Source organism: Mollisia scopiformis (genome assembly GCF_001500285.1).
Source record: "Mollisia scopiformis unplaced genomic scaffold LY89scaffold_21, whole genome shotgun sequence".
Lineage (NCBI taxonomy): Eukaryota > Fungi > Ascomycota > Leotiomycetes > Helotiales > Mollisiaceae > Mollisia > Mollisia scopiformis.
Window position 1 is genome coordinate 184,805 of NW_017263601.1, and position 17,359 is coordinate 202,163.

The 17,359-nt window shown below is 47.3% G+C and overlaps 7 protein-coding genes across 7 annotated transcripts; 4 read left to right on the forward strand and 3 right to left on the reverse strand.

Annotated features, from left to right (window-relative positions):
• Positions 1 to 2,736: 2,736 nt before the first annotated feature.
• On the forward strand, positions 2,737 to 4,301 carry LY89DRAFT_593218 (MFS general substrate transporter; the record flags this gene model as incomplete). Its single annotated transcript, XM_018209738.1, has 5 exons — positions 2,737 to 2,900; positions 2,926 to 2,927; positions 2,951 to 3,327; positions 3,381 to 3,896; positions 3,978 to 4,301. The coding sequence occupies 5 exons, from the start codon at positions 2,737 to 2,739 to the stop codon at positions 4,299 to 4,301; spliced, it is 1,383 nt and encodes a 460-aa protein (XP_018066654.1).
• A 986-nt stretch (positions 4,302 to 5,287) lies between these two features.
• Positions 5,288 to 6,558, reverse strand: LY89DRAFT_623417 (NAD(P)-binding protein; the record flags this gene model as incomplete). The annotated part of the gene is made up of 4 exons (XM_018211014.1): positions 5,288 to 5,861; positions 5,909 to 6,046; positions 6,092 to 6,442; positions 6,492 to 6,558. The coding sequence occupies 4 exons, from the start codon at positions 6,556 to 6,558 to the stop codon at positions 5,380 to 5,382; spliced, it is 1,038 nt and encodes a 345-aa protein (XP_018066655.1). The 3' UTR covers positions 5,288 to 5,379.
• A 567-nt stretch (positions 6,559 to 7,125) lies between these two features.
• On the reverse strand, positions 7,126 to 8,771 carry LY89DRAFT_652724 (putative formamidopyrimidine-DNA glycosylase). The gene is made up of 5 exons (XM_018212216.1): positions 8,691 to 8,771; positions 8,464 to 8,638; positions 8,368 to 8,417; positions 7,965 to 8,316; positions 7,126 to 7,914 (listed from the first exon to the last, which is right to left on the reverse strand). The coding sequence occupies exons 1-5, from the start codon at positions 8,707 to 8,709 to the stop codon at positions 7,257 to 7,259; spliced, it is 1,254 nt and encodes a 417-aa protein (XP_018066656.1). The 5' UTR covers positions 8,710 to 8,771; the 3' UTR covers positions 7,126 to 7,256.
• Positions 8,772 to 8,995: 224 nt separating this feature from the next.
• On the forward strand, positions 8,996 to 9,753 carry LY89DRAFT_738093 (putative peroxisomal membrane protein PMP27; the record flags this gene model as incomplete). Its single annotated transcript, XM_018220326.1, has 2 exons — positions 8,996 to 9,537; positions 9,591 to 9,753. The coding sequence occupies 2 exons, from the start codon at positions 8,996 to 8,998 to the stop codon at positions 9,751 to 9,753; spliced, it is 705 nt and encodes a 234-aa protein (XP_018066657.1).
• Positions 9,754 to 10,625: 872 nt separating this feature from the next.
• LY89DRAFT_559163 (MFS general substrate transporter) lies at positions 10,626 to 12,113 on the forward strand (the record flags this gene model as incomplete). Its single annotated transcript, XM_018208433.1, has 2 exons — positions 10,626 to 11,005; positions 11,084 to 12,113. Coding segments are annotated over 2 exons (1,410 nt in total), but the record flags the coding sequence as incomplete, so codon positions are not given.
• A 744-nt stretch (positions 12,114 to 12,857) lies between these two features.
• Positions 12,858 to 14,355, reverse strand: LY89DRAFT_623426 (Bud-site selection protein; the record flags this gene model as incomplete). The annotated part of the gene is made up of 2 exons (XM_018211015.1): positions 12,858 to 13,073; positions 13,131 to 14,355. 2 exons carry the CDS (start codon positions 14,353 to 14,355, stop codon positions 12,922 to 12,924), a joined length of 1,377 nt encoding a protein of 458 aa, XP_018066659.1. The 3' UTR covers positions 12,858 to 12,921.
• Positions 14,356 to 14,551: 196 nt separating this feature from the next.
• Positions 14,552 to 15,862, forward strand: LY89DRAFT_688052 (NAD(P)-binding protein). Its single transcript, XM_018215627.1, has 3 exons — positions 14,552 to 14,713; positions 14,777 to 15,355; positions 15,567 to 15,862. The coding sequence occupies exons 2-3, from the start codon at positions 14,791 to 14,793 to the stop codon at positions 15,764 to 15,766; spliced, it is 765 nt and encodes a 254-aa protein (XP_018066660.1). The 5' UTR covers positions 14,552 to 14,713; positions 14,777 to 14,790; the 3' UTR covers positions 15,767 to 15,862.
• Positions 15,863 to 17,359: the final 1,497 nt, after the last annotated feature.

Genomic DNA, 17,359 nt, shown 5'->3' on the forward strand with positions numbered 1-17,359 from the left:
TATCGGGCTGGGCTTCCGCGTTATTTTCTTACGTTGCGCAGTGATCTTCGACCTTCGAGATGATGGTCTCGTCTTGGTGGTTTGGTACTAGACCAAACTGGTTTGAAGCTTGGCCTTCTCTGTCGAGTGAGTGCGGGGTAGCTCCTCGCTTGTCTTCCCTGCGACCGTGGTTCTGGTTATCGATAAGAAGTGCAGTGCCGAAGAAAGGCAAGTTATCTCTCTCATTCATCCAATTCATCTCATCATCCCGAATCAAAGCCGAAATCGTACTTCGGTGTTCTTTTTTTTCTCCCTCTTTCTCTTTTCTCACTCACTCATAATCTCACCTCCGAGCCGCACTTCCAAGGTTCACTTCACATGCCTGCCTCAACCACCCTCCATCAACAAACACGTGCCTCAATCCTCCTCAACATCCAATCCCACCGCTCCAACCAACCTAGCTACATCCTCTCTAGCTCCATTCCAGACCTTCAGCTATTCTTCCCGACCCTCTCCGACTCTTTCTCGTGGGGACGTACCTCCCACAAACCTCACGGAATGTGATTTCCCACCAACCTGGGCCTCGCCGCTTCTGCCCGTTCTGGTCTCAAACTAGGTACAAGCTGACAAGGTGAGTTCCGATCCGATGCAAGCCGTGCTTTGTCACGTGATGGGGGATGAGGGAGATATTCCGGCGGAAAAATTGAGCTGGATAAGACTACCTGACGGAATTTTGGAGAGAGAGATTCATAACGGCCGATTTCCCTCTTCCGGTCTCGAAATCCACTTCAGGCGGAGCCCGAGTCTGTCACGTGGCTTGCCCTTCATGGAGATATTCCGGTGGAAGAACTAAGCGGGATAAGACTACCAGACGGGATGTTGAAGGCGAAGCGATATCGGTGTATTTTCCCGTTCATAGCTCTCGAAAACATCCACGTTCCGAGGGAGTGTAAGACCGGAAGAAGTTTTTCGGTAAAGGGATCCTGGACGGTTGGCTGGATCGGACATCTAGATCGGATTGTGACAGCTCCAAATGTTGGTTGTGATGAAGATTGCGAACCAACATGGGAGGGAGATTGATATGTTGGATAACCATGCAGCCATCGGGACTACAACCGTAGTCGAGGTAAGTGGTTCCACGGATTGAGCCTCTTGTCAGCCACGTGGTATCCTCGTGTTGTACGTCCAAAGGATTCTTATCCAAACGGCGAAAATTTGGCGACTTTTCTTTGTATTTGAAATTCTTCCTAGCGAGAACTTGTCTGTACATAGCATGTTCGCATTTTTGCGACGTTGTCTCGATGGCATCAGAATTATTACAAATTGGGGAGCTGGACGGCAAAGTATGGCTCGAAAAGCATACTAGAGTGTACTTTGCATTGCATAGTTTCTTGTGTTGCCCTTGACATTGTTTCATTCCCCATTCGGTCCAACATTGGAAGCTCCTTGTTGTGAGCCAGGTCTTCATGTATTGTTTCCAAGTACTTCAAGTCTTCCTGGGCAGATCGACAACGAAAGCTTTCGTCCAGCTGATATCAACACTTCCCCTTGCTGATTCGTTGTTTTACCATTCTTGTGATACTCAACGCATCCTTTTATACGTACTTGCTAGGCAGTCTCAGTGGTCCCGGACTCCCGGAAGACTCACAGACAGGATCAAAGGCGTGGAGTGTTGTAAGGATCAATTGTTGTCAATAAGCGCCTTCCTGAAACAGCATACATGGCAACCCACGATGTGTCCCATAACCCGTTCAAAGAAAACGTGGGGGGAAGAACTTTTCGTCAGCTCTAGACATGTTACCATGGGAAGGCCTACCTCTAACCTACATAACCTTATGTTGTATGTACGGGAGGCCCGATCGGCAGCACCCTTCGTATGTTCAATAGCCAGTAGCATGGGCGTTTCATGCCAAGAAGGCAACTCGGCTTCACAATTTCTGCATTTGTCACATCATGGGATCTTCTTTGGGACCCTGCGGGCAGTGCCGCACCAGCTTATGTCCTTCGAACAACATCGTCGTGTAACCTCATGTTGGAAATGTTATGCATTCAATACTGTCTGTTGGTTCCCAACTTTAAACGATTGGCCTGGCTCTGTTCCGGTGCCATCCTGTCTAGACAAGCGGGCCGCGTTTTTCGTTTTGCTCAAGAAACCTGGTTCTTGGAGAAGTTTTCGTGGTGCCGAGTACTGAAGATAACACGGCCCGAGTGAGAATTGTTCGGGAAAGTCTTCCCCGTCCCGCCGCACGGCATCATGCACAGTTGATGCTGTTGGAAACCGAAAAGACTCACGCAAGAAAGCGATTGGAAGAGAAAGGATGACGAAGATGCGGGTTCGCCCGTGCTACACCACAGAGGCGCATGTGTTCTCCCCGCCTCAAACTACTACGTCGACTTGCTACGCGAGTGGTAGCTGTTACGATATTGAAATTAGTTTGAGCAATGGAAAGTCGGACTTTATATTCACCCCGAACATAACCACGACGGGGAAGTGTTTGTAAAGGTGAGTTGTTTCTCCTATTAATACGTCACTCGCTGTCCACTATCGAAAAATTCTGCAAACTCGGACGAGCAAGCAATTTGCCTCTTCTTGCTACAAAGAGCTGGCAAACTTTTCTACTTCTTTATCAAAACACATATACGTGAAACCTTTTCTCTCAGCACTGATACCTAGAGGCTGTTGTAATGTCTACCAAATCAGAAATTTCTAGTCACATCATTGCCTCTGACAAGTCTCTATCCTCATCCAAGAGCGTAATGACCGTTGTGGAGCAAGTCGATAGTACGGAACCCCAAGATGTGGAAACTAGCAACGACTCTACAAACAATGTTGCAATGACCATACCACCCGCAGATGGAGGAAAGGGAGCTTGGCTGTTCTTGGCTGGCTGTTTCGTCTTTGAAGCCTTAGTCTGGGGCAAGTCAACCTCTATTCGATCGACGAAGAAGTTTCTGTAACTGACCCTACCAGGCTTTCCCTTCTCCTTTGGCGTCTTCCAATCCTACTACACAACTCACCCACCATTCTCGCTCTCACCTAATGGCATCGCTGCAATCGGAACCTGCTCAAGCGGCGTCATGTATCTTATTGCTCCCATTACACTCTACGCTCTAGAATACTACCCCTCTATTCGTCGTCTCTCGTCAATCATGGGTCTCGCTATTGCCGTTACGGCCTTGATTGCAAGTAGTTTCGCTACAAAAGTTTGGCAGTTGATTCTCACTCAAGGAATCTTATATGCTATCGGCGGAAGTCTTCTTTATTCTCCAACAATGTTTTACCTCGACGAATGGTTCATTAAGAAGAAAGGACTAGCATTTGGAATCATGTGGGCAGGAGTCGGCACTGTACGTTTCTCCTCTTCCTTTTCCAGTATCATACCCAACTAACAACCCCCAAGTCAGGACTCATATTCCCCTTCCTCCTCTCCGCCCTTCTCACAACCCACGGCCACGCCACCACCCTCCGCATCTGGTCCCTCATCCTCCTCACCCTCTGCCTCCCCCTAATCTACGCCGTCAAACCGCGTCTCCCCTTCAACGCCCGCCCCACTCCCCGAAGGCCCATCTCCTACTCCTTCCTCCAAACTCGCACCCATCTCTTCCTCCAAACAGCCAACATCCTCGAATCCCTCGGCTTCTTCATCCCAGCCATCTACCTCCCCTCCTACGCCTCCTCGCTGCACCTCCCGGCTTACACCGGCACCCTGCTCCTCGCGCTCTTGAACCTATTTTCTGTCTTTGGCGCGGTGTTCTTGGGTCATCTCTGCGATAGGTTTCATGTCACGACTGTGATTCTCGTCTCGACGGTGGGTTCTACGGTCTCGGTGTTCTTGTTTTGGGGGTTTGCTACGAGGTTGCCGTTGGTGCTTTTCGTCGTTACGTATGGGTTTTTTGCTGGGGGGTTTTCGGCTGTGGTTAGTTCTCTCTCTTCTTTCTCTTTCTCTGTCTTATTCTTGCTGAGAGGAATATTTTCGATGCTGATGTTTTACAAACAGTGGACGGGCATGATGAATGAAGTCCGCCGGTCGGGAGACAAGAGCGCGGGGATGGGGCAGTTGATGGGTGTTTTTGCCGCGGGGAGAGGCATTGGAGCGGTCGTTTCGGGGCCGGTAAGTGAGGTTTTGTTGAGTGCTATGAAGGGGAAGGGAATCGGAGGAGCAAGACTGGGAGGCTTTGGGGGCGAGTATGGCGTTTTGATCCTCTTTACGGGGGTGAGTGCTTTTTGTGGGGTGGTGGCTTTGGGTGTTAAGAGACAAAGGGTGATGGAGGTTGAGGTTGAGGTTCAAGAGGGGACGGAGATGGACGGTGTGGGTTGTTGAGGAAGTTGATGCACCGGGAAACAATAAAGAGGGGTTTGACTTCCTACTACCTTCAAACTTAGTAACAATACACAAGAATCAACCCAAGTCTCTCTCCTCCCAAACACACCTGATTTCTATTTAAAATCCATCAAGTTCCCACCCAAAACGTATCCTCCTCCCTCCACAACCACTAATATAAACCCCAACAACCACATCCTGCCTCACATCCCACGTCGCGCAATTGGCTAGCGCGTTCGACTGTTAGCAACCCTCCAAGCAATCGAGAGGTTGGTGGTGTAAGTTCCTTTCTTCTCTCTTTGCCCTTGGAATACATACCATCAGATTTCTAATTCTGCTATAGTCGAGCCCACCCGAGGGAGAGCTTTTCTTTGCATCTCTTTGCGTCTGTTTTACAGCACATGTGTTTTTTCTTTTCTTTTTTGGACAATACGAGTAGAGTGGAATGAGATTCGTTTGTCACAGCTGAGATAATGTGTTTTGCTAGGCTAGGTGAGTTCTGTGTGCCGAGCTGTGGGGTATTCGAGGAGCCCCTATTTTTGGCTGTAGATTAGGCGAGTGTTATACTTCGTACTGGGTCTGTTTGTGAGGTTATCGTTCTACGAAGGGGTTTTGTTTGCTGTAATTTATATTGCTTTGGATCTCTGAAGAGGGTTCGAAAGAGTGCGGTAATGAAAATAGTTGAAGAGCTGAAGATATAGATAGAGATGTTCCAAATACTATAATTGAAAATACGAAGTACACGACAACAATGACCTAGTAACGATAAACAATATTTCAAGAGCTGACTGACTTGGTTCGGCCTTGATGAGGGATCGCATGAGGTGACTCGGAAGTACTAGTTGCCTAGTCTAGAAGTTGGGCGAAGTTTGTTTGTTTGTATTGATGTTTGCGCTGTCTGCGCTGTTAGCGATGATTGCGCTGAACGCGCTGAACGCGCCGATACAGGTGGACCCGAGAAACCGTCTATAATGTGATTTCAACTCTATGCAAAGAAGAAGCATATCTTATTTGAAATGAATTACTCCAGTCCAGTCCATACAAATGATCATCTATTGTGCTTGGAAAGCGGTAGTACTCAAGCCTGATGAGCCTTAGCTTTCAAATCAGCAATACCCTTCAAAACACTCTTCCCCTCCCCTCTATACCCAACCTTCTCCATCCACTCCGCTAAACTCCTAATCCTCCCAGGATGAACACGATCCAAGAACTCAAAATCCCGATCATCGCCCCACCCCTCACCCCAAAATCTCCACCACGCAGAGAAGTTCTCACGCCATGTCATACTCGACTCATCTCTCGCAACACTAGGACCCGCGGCCCAATTCGCAGGCGCGTTTGGATACGGTTCTGCTAGTGGCAGGTATTCGTCAAGGGGAAGATATTTGTGAGATGCTGGTAGGCCGGTCACGGCTGTGAATGTTTTGGCGATGGTGGGGAAGCTGATTGATTCGGTTGCAATTTCTAGATTCATGCCTGCGGATTCGCTGATGTGGTCGAAGAGCCAGAGAGCGTAGATTCCGATGTCTGAGAGGGCGATGAGAGGGATTTTGCCGTCGCCTGAGGATAATTAGTGTGTTGGGAGAATAGGGGTGGGGGGTTCTTACGAGCTGGATTTGCCCAGATGAAAGAGCCGTCTGGTTGTTTGGTGGGTACGAACATGCCATCAAACAGCATATCCATGTACGGACCTGTGGTGAGTAGCGAGGACTTCATTCCGTTCTGGCCGTGAGAGAGGATCAGGTCTATCAAAGCGTCAACTTAGTTCAGGAGACTGTTGACTTTCTTACCTCCAACACGTCCTTTCGCATCGTTATGCCCCCAGTGGTATTTTTCATCCCATCCCGCCTTCTTCAGGGGATAATCCGTGTTAGCCCAAATGAAATGAGTGACCTTTTCATGGCGGGCAATTTCGTAAGCTCGGATACCATAGAACAGTTCGGCTTTCTCCCCGAGCGTGAAGCCGTCCGTGTTGACATATGCGCCATATACACCGTGAAAAGCTCTGTGTAAATCTTTCTGGTTGTCTTGACTACCTTGAATGAGCGTCACGTTTGGAAGTGAAGCCAAAGTCTGGGAACGTTCCGAGGATATGTTCCTGGTTAAAACTCGGACGGAGTATCTTTGAGAAGAGGAGAGAGCTAGATGTTGTTAGTGGTAGCTTGTGAGGTGGGGCTTTGAGGGTTAAACCTTTCACCACTTCCTGGCCTTGTGCTCCGGTGCCTCCTATCACGAGGATTTCTTTCAAAGAAGACATTGCGATTGAGTTCTGATTGAGATGTGCTTTCTGTCTTGACGTGAGAATTGATATATATATATATATACATCTGTGTGTGTTCTATGAGAGGTTAATATTCGCTGAGTGATCAAAGATATCGCAACATTTGTGATGTGATATTGAGGTTAAGAACATGTTAATTGTTTGCATAGTCGGAGAGACTCGTCATTTGGCCATTGGTTCAGCTTCGAGACGTTCATGAGGTTGTTGATGAAACTCCTGATTGACATCAGTAATCACAACTGTTTGATCTCACAAGATGCCCCGCGCCGTATCACTAATCGTACACTGACAGGACCCCGCCCCATCAATCGACCTACTCGAATGAGTAATCCAACAAATAATGAAGAATCTGTTGTTTTGTGCTACCGCACCACTCAATACCATCCTATCAAAGGATAGTAGTGGCTTGTAGAAACGGTGCGATGTTCACACTTTCAGAGTGCGATTGTTCCTCAACCACGAACTCGAAAAAGCCATGCAGCAGCAGACGGAGGAAGCAGAAACGCAAAGGCATCGAATAGCAAGAACTGGAGAAAGTAATGAGGTATGTAAATAAGGACTAGGCCAACTTTTATCCAGTCTAAAGAAATCTGTAAACTTCATATCATACACACTTGACACACGTCTTGTGCATAATAGTTCTCCTCTGACCTTAAAGTTCCATTGATTACAGATCATTCCGACTCGTCAACGTTGTACTTTACTTTCCCACCCGTGGCCCGACCCGAACGCCGTCTGCTCTTACTCGTGTCATCGGTCTTCGCTGAGGGTTTGGTCGATTCCTTCCCGGCTTGCCGTTTCTTGGCTCTTCCCTTTCCACCGTCCTCGATTTCTGGTTGCTCTGGTTGTGTTGACGTCTTTCTCTTCCTCGACGTATTACCGTTGGTCTTCTCCGCTGGTGAACCTTCAGTCTTTACCTCGTCCTCGGGGTCTTCTTTGACTTTCTTGGCTTTCCCTTTCCCTTTTGCTGGCTTTTTCGACTCAACTCGTTCGTCACTATTCTCCAACTCCTCTATCTTCTCCTTTTTCAGATCTCCAGCTACTGCTCCAGTCTTCTTTTGAACGCTAGGAACAACGCAGCTTGTCCTACCACCCACTGTAAGAAACGTGATCTTCTCTCCATTGGGAAGGGATTTCGGAGCGTCCTTCTTTCCCTTGCCCCAGCGGTGATTGAAGAGCCATTCCTCTGGAAATTTGCTGGAGTCTGCTAATAGATCTACCGCTGTCTGACAGACATGCAGGATAGATTCACGAAGCTGCTTCAACTGGGCGTCGCTAAAAGTATCACTGTACTGCTCTGGATGCAGTTTCGCGTGATATAATACCTCATCACTGCACAATGTCAGGAAACGATCTTGGAATATGACATGGTTTGAACTTACCCTACCCAATTTCCAATCCCACTGATATTAGCTTGGTCTAGAAGCAGTGCTTTCACAGGCACGTGCTTACTCCTCATCTTTTTCGTAAGCCATTCCTCGGTTACAATATCTCGATCGATAACAGGATCTGGACCATTTTCTTTCAGCGGTGTCGTATTCCTAATGTCTTCGGCGGCACAGTCGACGAGTCGGATCCGAGCGAATCTTCTAGCATCTGTGAATGCTGCCTCAACCTTCGGTTCTTCCTCAGTCTCAACTGAAAACTTCCAGTACTTTGGCGGCCACTCTTCAGGACCATCTGTGTCTTTAGGTCTGTAGTGAGCTGACGGTTCTCCCCGAATGTAGAGCCATCCTGTTGAGATTAGCACGTGATTGTCTACTCCGCTACAACAGGTAGACGTACCTGTCATTCCGAAATGAAAGACCGGATGAGGCGGCGAAGACATCGTGAGCCTTTACCATATTAGTTCAATCTTGTGAATAGGCTTGCTGTTCTTACCAGAAGTATTTGCCTTGCTGGCCAGCACTCATTACTTGCTTGCCAGTCAATGCTTTTTGGAACTCAGATGCGCTTGTCCCAACCTTTCCGAACACGTTGGAGTCATCTTGAGCCTTGACAACTGACAGAGTTTTGCCAACGAAGCTCTTTCGAAGATGATGGACAATACGGGCGACTTGAATATATTGTCAATACGTACCATGATCTTGACAACCATAAAGACTTACCTTCAGCAATTTCGGGCATTTTTGAGTATGCAAATAGACAATTGTAATTACAAGGAGATCAGAAACGCGTGAATGAACGGGAGTCAGCTTGCGATGACGCGCAAGAACGTGATTTGAAATCTTTGTGCCTCAGGCGTTTCAGGCGTCTTTGCATGGGCTTCGGGAATCCCCAGAAATGCCTCGGCCCCATCACATGAGTTCTCCCCGGAGTTTCACAAGGCACAACTCTTCAACAAAAAGCCTAAGACCCGATCTCCTACCAATTCTCTCTTGGATTCTCCTGACTGCCAGCAAAGCTTTACAGAATGGTCGCCGATTCCCTTGTCTACCACCCCTCGGTGGCCCATTATCTTAAATTCGTTGCTACCACTGTAGGCCGCGATAAGCTGCTCCGAACTTTCCAATACTTTTCTCGATTCTACGCCTGGTACCTTTTCCGCACGAATGGCACCCCGGCAGAGATTGCTCCTTTCGAGGCCATTAAGAAACAATTCGGTCTTGCTCGCAAATTGATGCGTGTGGGCAAGAACGTTGAGCACTTCAAAGCCGCTGCAATTGCGGCAGATTCCAAGAACTTGGATCCGGTTGTGAAATACTGCGCTGTTGGTAGACAGCTTGGATATGCTGGATACCTCACATTCGATGCTGTTACATATTTGGATGCCGCTGGGATCCGGAAGAGCCCTGCGACACAGCGATTGCAAAGAGAGGCTTATAGGTGCTGGATGATCGGATTGCTCTTCAGTGCTGTCTCGGGCACATATTCGCTATACCAATTAAGACTTCAGCAGTCTAGAATTGATAAGAAAGATGGCGAGGGTGCAGTTGCTACCAAGAGAATTGAGAAGTATGGCCAGATGTTAAGGTGTCACAGATATCGCTAGCTAACACAAATATCAGGGAACGCTCCGCCATTAACCTCCAGCTCCTCTCAGATCTTTGCGATCTCACCGTACCTACATCAGCCATTGGATTGACGAACTTTGATGATGGATTTGTTGGTTTGGCGGGCACAGTGAGCAGTTTGATAGGCGTTTACACTGTGTGGAAGAAGACTGCTTAAGTGGGAGGTGGGGCTCAAGTCCCAGGCTGAATGGAGGGGCAAAATTGGCGCAAGTCGCGGTACTGAGATTGCGGAAGACATCGACGTGCTATGGCAGCTACAGAGCTTTTTGATACCAGTTTTTGAATCCAATCGCCATGTTCAAGTATCTTCAGCTTCATGTGGGGCCGTCGTGGTGGCACGGCTATATCCATCTCGGCATGTGCTCTGAACGTTGCATCCACTCACCAAACCTCACTTAAGTTCATAATGATCTTAGTATCTCAGCAACGTCCAGTCAAACATCCATTTTGAGTCGCAAGTGCGCCCTTCGATGTAATACTCGCCTTAGAACTTAAAACTCTACTGTTCTAAGCACCCTCTCTGTTTGTAATCCAGAATCATCTGATTATAATATTCACCAGCACGACGTACTGGGCTATACTCCTGTATCGAATGTTATGTAAAGTCAGGTAGCTTTCCGATTCAAGAAATGGTGCATCTTGGAAGTCTTTCCAAATGCCAGACTTCGAAGTGGTTCATATGCGTCACTTTGTCTAGCAGCATACTATCTTTGTAAAGGGTAAACTCACTAGGCCCCTTCACCAGGGTTGGAGAGCCTCCTTTTTAGTCAATGCCGCCTCCGGAGTCAAATACGTAGTTCGGAATGAACTACGTAGTTAATCCTCGGTTCGTCAGTACGGCTGCAAAGATCTGCAAGATAAGTTCTACTCAGTCTTTCAAGCTTGTTTACTGTTTCAACGTCCCCCAACATGGCGAGCAAAGCAGAGTTGCAGCAAGACGAATCCTCAAAGGAGGTGACGGTGGCTTCATCGACAGAAATAGAGAATGCATCGGTCATAGACATCTCTCCTATCGCGATTGAACCTCCGTATTCGATCTTCAACCGCAAAGAGAGGCTCCTCCTGGTCTTCCTAGGTACCTTTGCTGCATTTCTCTCGCCATTGACAGCAAATGTCTACTACCCGGCCATCGTCGAACTATCGCACGAGTTCCATGTATCAACCGATCTCATCAACCTGACTATCACAGTCTACCTTATATTGCAAGGCTTAGCTCCCACGTTCATCGGCTCGATTTCGGATGTCATTGGTCGGCGCCCGGCTTACATGATTTGCTTCATGGTGTATTTTGCGGCAAATGTAGGGCTTGCTTTACAAAATAGCTTTGCTGGATTGATGGTTCTGCGTTGTATTCAAAGCGCTGGCAGCAGCGGTACTCTGACGTTAGCCAACGCATTGGTAGCCGACTTGTAAGTCTGACTTCCTCACATTCAATAGTTCATTCGACTACCGTTATAGATAGAGTGCTAATTCGAAGATTTGTTTAGAGCTACATCATCAGAGCGCGGTTCCTACATGGGTTACGCGACTCTAGGAGCCTTCTTCGGTCAAGCTGTCGGACCCCTTATCGGTGGCCTTCTGAACGCAGCACTTGGCTGGCGCTCTATCTTCTGGTTCCTTGTCATCTTCTCGGCAACCGTCTTCCTAATCTTCATCATCGTCGTCCCCGAAACCTGTCGTGCTGTCGTTGGTAATGGCTCCATTCCTCCCCAGAAGTGGAATATCAGCGTCCTAGGATATTTGACCGGTCGTCGATTTCTCCAACCCAATCCATCAATTCCCGTTCCAGAATCACCTCGCGCTCCCCGTCGTCCCATCAATCTCCTAGGCACGGTCCAGATCATGTTCTCCAAGGGGGCAGGATGCATTCTTCTTTACACGGGCTTTCTGTTTGGAGGGTTTTACACTCAGATTGCAATGGTGCCAGTGAACTTCACAGAACATTTCGGCTTCAACTCTCGACAAATCGGACTGTGCTACCTTCCATTCGGACTTGGATGCATGGCAGCAGCCCTTGCGACGGGAAAGGCCATGGATTGGAACTTTCAACGAATCGCCAAGAAGCTAAACTATCCAATCGTGCCCGGCCAACAAAATGATCTTTCCAAATTTCCTATCGAGATGGCCAGAATACAAATCGTGATCCCTCTCGCCTTCCTGGGATGTGTTACGGTCGTTATGTATGGCTGGATGTTCCATCTTACAAAGTCCTTAGCTGCACCGTTGGTGTTGTTGTTCTTCTTGGGGTTCAGTCTTATTGGAGCCTTCACTGCTTTCAGCACGTTATTGGTTGATTTCTATCCCGATTCGCCTGGAACTGCTACTGCTGCAGCGAATTTGCTAAGATGTTGGATGGGTGCCGGTGCGGTGGCTTTTATTGGGCCATTGCAAGCCAAGATTGGATCTGGTTTTGCGTGCGTTGCTGTTGCCATTTGTTGGATCCTATCCAGTCCATTGTTGTGGATTGTCTGGAAACATGGGCCAGCTTGGAGAGAAGAGAGGAGAATCAAGGCTGAGAAGGTGAAAGGCGTAGTGGAGCTGAGCAAAGATCTCGAAAGTTCGTCTCAAGATGTTAGCACACCTGCTGAAACCGCCGAGGGGAGTGTTGTTTGATTCAATTTCGTTGAATTCATGGCCCTGGTGGCCCTGGTGGCTTATGTCAAAATGAATCTTTTGACACATCGACAAAATTTGATAAATCGTAGATAGTAATACATCAGTTGTTCTCAGGTCTGAAGCTAATAGAAGTTTTCAATCACCTTCCTTCACACTATCTTGCAATTTCCTTATTATCGCCAACGTGCATTTGGAATGGCATGTCAATGGGGACTCTTTAATCCCAGGGTTATAAAGTTATACAGCTCAACTCGGCTCAACATCACTGCTTTGTTGGCTTGCGGCTGCCTTGACTTAGCACCTTCCTACTTGACCATATGTTCGGCCTGAAATTGAGTAGTCCAGGCAACATGATTCCAGTCAAGTCTACGGAACTTTTTAGGTACTAACATCAAGTTATGGAGCTAGCTTATACAATCTCTTGTGACAGAGTAGATTCGGTCTAAAAGACCTCAAATTGGAGGGCCCTATACATAGGCAGAATGCACCCTAAAAGTGCACGTGATGAATCCCCCTATTTAGGGCCAGACTACTATGTGACTTCTCTATTACGCATCTTGGCAATATTTTCACAAAAACACATATAATCGAGGAACATAATGTTATGACAGATAACGTGCACACATTCAAGAAGCATATAATTACATCCAGAACTATGCAACGACGAGACCGACTTCTCGGCACGGAAAATAGGGTATCAAAAGAACAATCAATCAAATGTGACCTTCTTCCCCTGAAATGAAGCCGTCTTCTTCATCTCCTTCGCCTTCTTAGCAGCCTGCCAACTAGGATGCAAGACCCCCAAATCATCTCTCTTCGGTTTCACTGGCTCCGTCTTCGGTTGTATAGGAGTAGCATTCTCTCCAGTTCCACCCATTAAGCTACGTCTTTCTTTCCTATTCATTCCTCTTGCCCCACCTCTAGCATGAGATCCTCTTCCTCTCCCAGAGCCAGAGGTATCTTTAGCACCCCGCTTTGCGTCCCATCCGTCGTCTTTCCCTCGAGAAGCAACAGGGCCTTGTCCGCTTGTGATATGGTTTGCTTTCTCGCCAAATTTTTTCTCCCATATTGCTCGGCGTGCCATTTGACCTGGCCTGTTCTTCTTCACTGGACGTGAGTCTTCAAAATCAGATGGTTCTGACTCGGATCCAGACCAGTAACCACCCATGAGAGATGGGAGGAACGTCGAATTGCCTGGCTTCACTGGTTCTGACTTTGATTTGGTGGTTTTATTTGGTCGCACTTCAGCTGCCGGTTCCGGGTCCGGAGAGGATGATAGAGATTCTGATATTGATGGCGATAATGAGGGCTCTGGTGAGAATGAGAAACGAGTTTGCTCCGGCCTTTCCTTCGGTAGCCAGTCATCTTCGTGAAAACTTTCTTCGTCAGACGAGGCGCCGAGTAGTGCGTCGAATTGCTGGAGCTCTTCCTCATCTAATGATTCTTGGTCATCGGCGTCTCCTTCTGGTCCTTCACTCTCCTTATTTGAGTCAAGGCCATCCCAAGAATCGTCCTCAGAATCATTTTCTGAATCGTCCTCGCGTTTCACAACTGTTGGTTTCTCGTCCACCTCGGCCAAAATCTCCTTCTCTTCCCCATCTCTGCGACTAAACTTAGCATTTTTATCAGCTTCCTTCGCTGTCTTCCCTTTCGGTTCTTTTCTTGGAATGGGAATTCCCATAGCACCATACATCCTCTCCACCGCTCCCATAATCTCCTCCCTCACCAGCTTAGCATTGCACATCCCACTGGTAATATTATGCACAGCCTTAACCTTCTCTTCAGTCCCCTCCGGCTTCGGCAGCTCCTTCCTGACCTCATCTGGCAATATCTCAGTATCCTTAAAGTCCCTAATCTTCAACAAACTCCTGTGTAATTGTGCCACGGTCACTTTATCTAAATCCAACGTTTTCAGTGCCTCAATCTCACTATTGATGCGCTTGATTTCATTGGCTTCGTTCTTCCCAGTGGCGAGCTTTAATCGTTTGCTCAATTTCTGTCTCTCGAATCCTTTGGCAGTTTTTAAGGCTCGGTGGAGAAGTTTCTTGCTTCGGATTAATTCGTCTTGGGCGGCTTGTTTGCGTCGGCGCATGATTCGGTCGACGTCCTCTTCATCATTGCTTGATCGCTTTCGTTTCGGCATCTTGAACAGAGATAATGTCGAGGGTTTCGACGGTGATGCGGTGGTGGAGATGTTACGGAAAACGTTCAGCCTCGCTGGAATTTTTAAGTGGAGTTTGTACAGAAGCGGTGAAATGACCATGCCTGATTAGGAATTCTGCCAGACCCCGCGCTAAAAGGTGGGGTGAACTCGATTCTATTATGGAGTCATTGTCCAAGATTGTTATAAATATTTGATTCATAGAATATTGATTTAGAACTTGTCCAATTCAGTTAGATTAAATTTGCAAAACCGTTCACAATGGCAACGACTTCAATCCAAGCACCAAACCTGTTCAATGTCGACGACCTTGTAGCCGTCATCACAGGAGGAGGATCAGGTGTGAATAACTCATGCCCCAATATTATTGTACGACATCAAGTCACCTGCTAACCAACATAAGGAATCGGATTAATGATGGCACGAGCATTAGCTCTTAACGGAGCCCACAAAGTCTACATCATAGGCCGACGAAAAGAAGTCCTGGAAAAAGCATCCCAATCCGTGACCACAAACAACATAATTCCACTTGTCGGCGACGTAACATCTAAAGAAGCTCTAGACTCTATCGTCACTAAAATTGTCTCAGAAGTTGGATATATCAACCTCCTCATCGCCAATTCTGGAACCCTCGGACCGCAAAAGACGAAAGTCCTGACGGCAGAATCCACTATTGCGGATTTCCAAGAAGCGTATGGACAGACGAGCTTTGAGGATTTCTCTAAGACTTTTGAGTTGAATACGGTAGCTGTGTGGTATACGGTTGTTGCCTTTCTGGGATTGCTGGATGAGGGGAATAAGAAGGGGAATGTTGTTCAGAAGAGCCAAGTTATTGCTACTAGTAGTATTGGAGGCTTCAACAGGAATGTGCCTGGCGGGTATGCTTACGGACAGAGTAAGGCTGCGACTACACACATGATGAAGCAGTTGGCCACTGGCTTGGCGCCATTTGGAATCAGATCGAATATACTTGCTCCTGGATGTAAGTCTCATCTCATTCTCTTCACTTTACCCGAACAACTGCTATTGTATTTTCTTGTAAATCTAAAATGTCTGATCTGAGGGTATAACATTTCAAAATGAAGTGTTCAATCCGCACGCGGCATCTTCTCGTTATTTCACGATTGTCTGAATATCCTCTTCATGAACATCTTCATCCAGCGCTGATCTTCTCAAATAACTAACACAACCAGTGTTCCCGTCCGAGCTCGCCTCAGGTATCATCGGGGACGGTGTTTTCCCCAGGACAGCAATCCCCTTAGAAAGAGTTGGCACAGAAGAAGACATGGCGGGAGCTATCCTATTCCTGACCAGCAAAGCAGGCGCTTATGTAACGGGCAACGTGATATTAATCGATGGCGGCAGACTGAGTCTAAACCCTGCCACATACTGAGAAAGTTTTTGTAGATGCCGTGCTACTTTGATAGAATCTCACTTTATATAGAAGCATGAATGACTAGAAGAAAACCTTTGCTTGTGTACTTTAGGCTCGAGTTGATTCTTTGAAATGAGAGTTCTGTGTTATCAGAAGGCCCGAATGGTTTCCTATATACATCTTGCATTAGATGTGGGACTGATGAGTGACAACAAGCAAGACATCAGCCTACCGTGTTTGATCCGTGCTCAAATTTATGCTCACTTGACATTATGAACTGGGCAGGGTTTGCGTTCTAGAATTAGGAAGAAGAATTTTCCAAGTGATGGAGGATGATGTGCGAAGCGAAGATAGGACGGCTTGGCTGTTTATCCTTGCTCTGCACTCGTGAGATGCAGTAAGAGTCAGTTGTATTGAGCTTAACCAGCAAAGGTCATGACAAATTTTTACAGAAAAAATTGGCATCTCAAAACTTTCAGCTGCTGTCGTCAAAATTCAACTTAACCAAGTCTAGCAGATGTCATGACTTTGAAGTGGCGATTGAACGCTGGAATCATCGAGACATGAAATCTGAGGCAATTCGAAAGACTTGTTAGTGAGAAGTTGTCTCGGTGAAATACTTTAACCGTGGTGTGGCACTGCGGTTGCACCATGCAGGGAAGCAGCCGATAGTAGGGCACGGCATGAGGCTCAGGTCTTGCATTGACAGGTGGCGGTTGATCACGGAAGATTGTTCAGGCGCTCATGGTGGCTCGTCGGCTACTGCCTTTATCACTCGAAAGATCCGTCCGAGCGGAAAGGGATTCAATGTCGACAGTGACCTTTACTACTTCTGAGTAGCAGGAGTTCTCAGAGGGGCTGAAGCATATTGTTCCCGCAGACTGTGTATTGTAAGTTCAATCTTGAGTTGTAAGTGATGGGGCATAAGTCTCAGACATATAAGAGAGAAGATATATCACGGACCCTGCCTCGTCTTGCACAGAAATACCTCCCTTGAGAGGATAAGTACATTGAGGGTGCATAAAGAAGATGGGATATTGGCCAGGCCCGGCAGCTTCCTTTTTACCAGCCGCAATCGACAGCTCTAGCGCGGGACAGGAAGAAAAGTGACTTCGCAGGTGGGCCGCAAGACATACCTAGGTACATGACATAGGTGAACCTGGAAACCTCGATACCGGACTTCTCAATGTCCCTTGGGCCGGATTCAAGTGGGCCACCTGAAGTATATATTATCATGTATAACGTAGAGAATCGAACCTCGTATCATAGAGTATTCAAGTATCATTACAATAGCTCCTTGATATCAGACTCAGGCGAACGGCACCACATTGTTACACCGACAAGTGTTGCACAGTCGAGATTAGAGAATGTTCCATTCATTAGGATCCCTATTTCTGGACCGTTCGAGTCAGGTCAGAGTATCCAGGACTTTTTGGGACCCAATCTGATGGCATGAACTTGCTCAACAATCTAGACGTCCGTCGAATAAAGTGACGCCGGGAAGGAAGGCAATATCACAAGATTGCCAGAATTTGCGATCTTAGGCACTCGCCATATTTCAGATCAGGTGTCGAGAAAAGGGTCCACCTTTTAGGCTTTCGTGCCCGAGAA

Excerpts from the sequence above, each read along its gene's own strand:
- LY89DRAFT_688052 (XM_018215627.1), top strand. The coding sequence starts at position 14,791 with ATGGCACGAGCATTAGCTCTTAACGGAGCCCACAAAGTCTACATCATA. Across the intron at positions 15,356-15,566 it reads GAATATACTTGCTCCTGGAT|TGTTCCCGTCCGAGCTCGCC; the intron begins GTAAGTCTCATC and ends TAACACAACCAG.
- LY89DRAFT_652724 (XM_018212216.1), bottom strand. Across the intron at positions 8,317-8,367 it reads CTTTCATTTCGGAATGACAG|GATGGCTCTACATTCGGGGA; the intron begins GTACGTCTACCT and ends TAATCTCAACAG. Across the intron at positions 7,915-7,964 it reads GGGATTGGAAATTGGGTAGG|TGATGAGGTATTATATCACG; the intron begins GTAAGTTCAAAC and ends GACATTGTGCAG.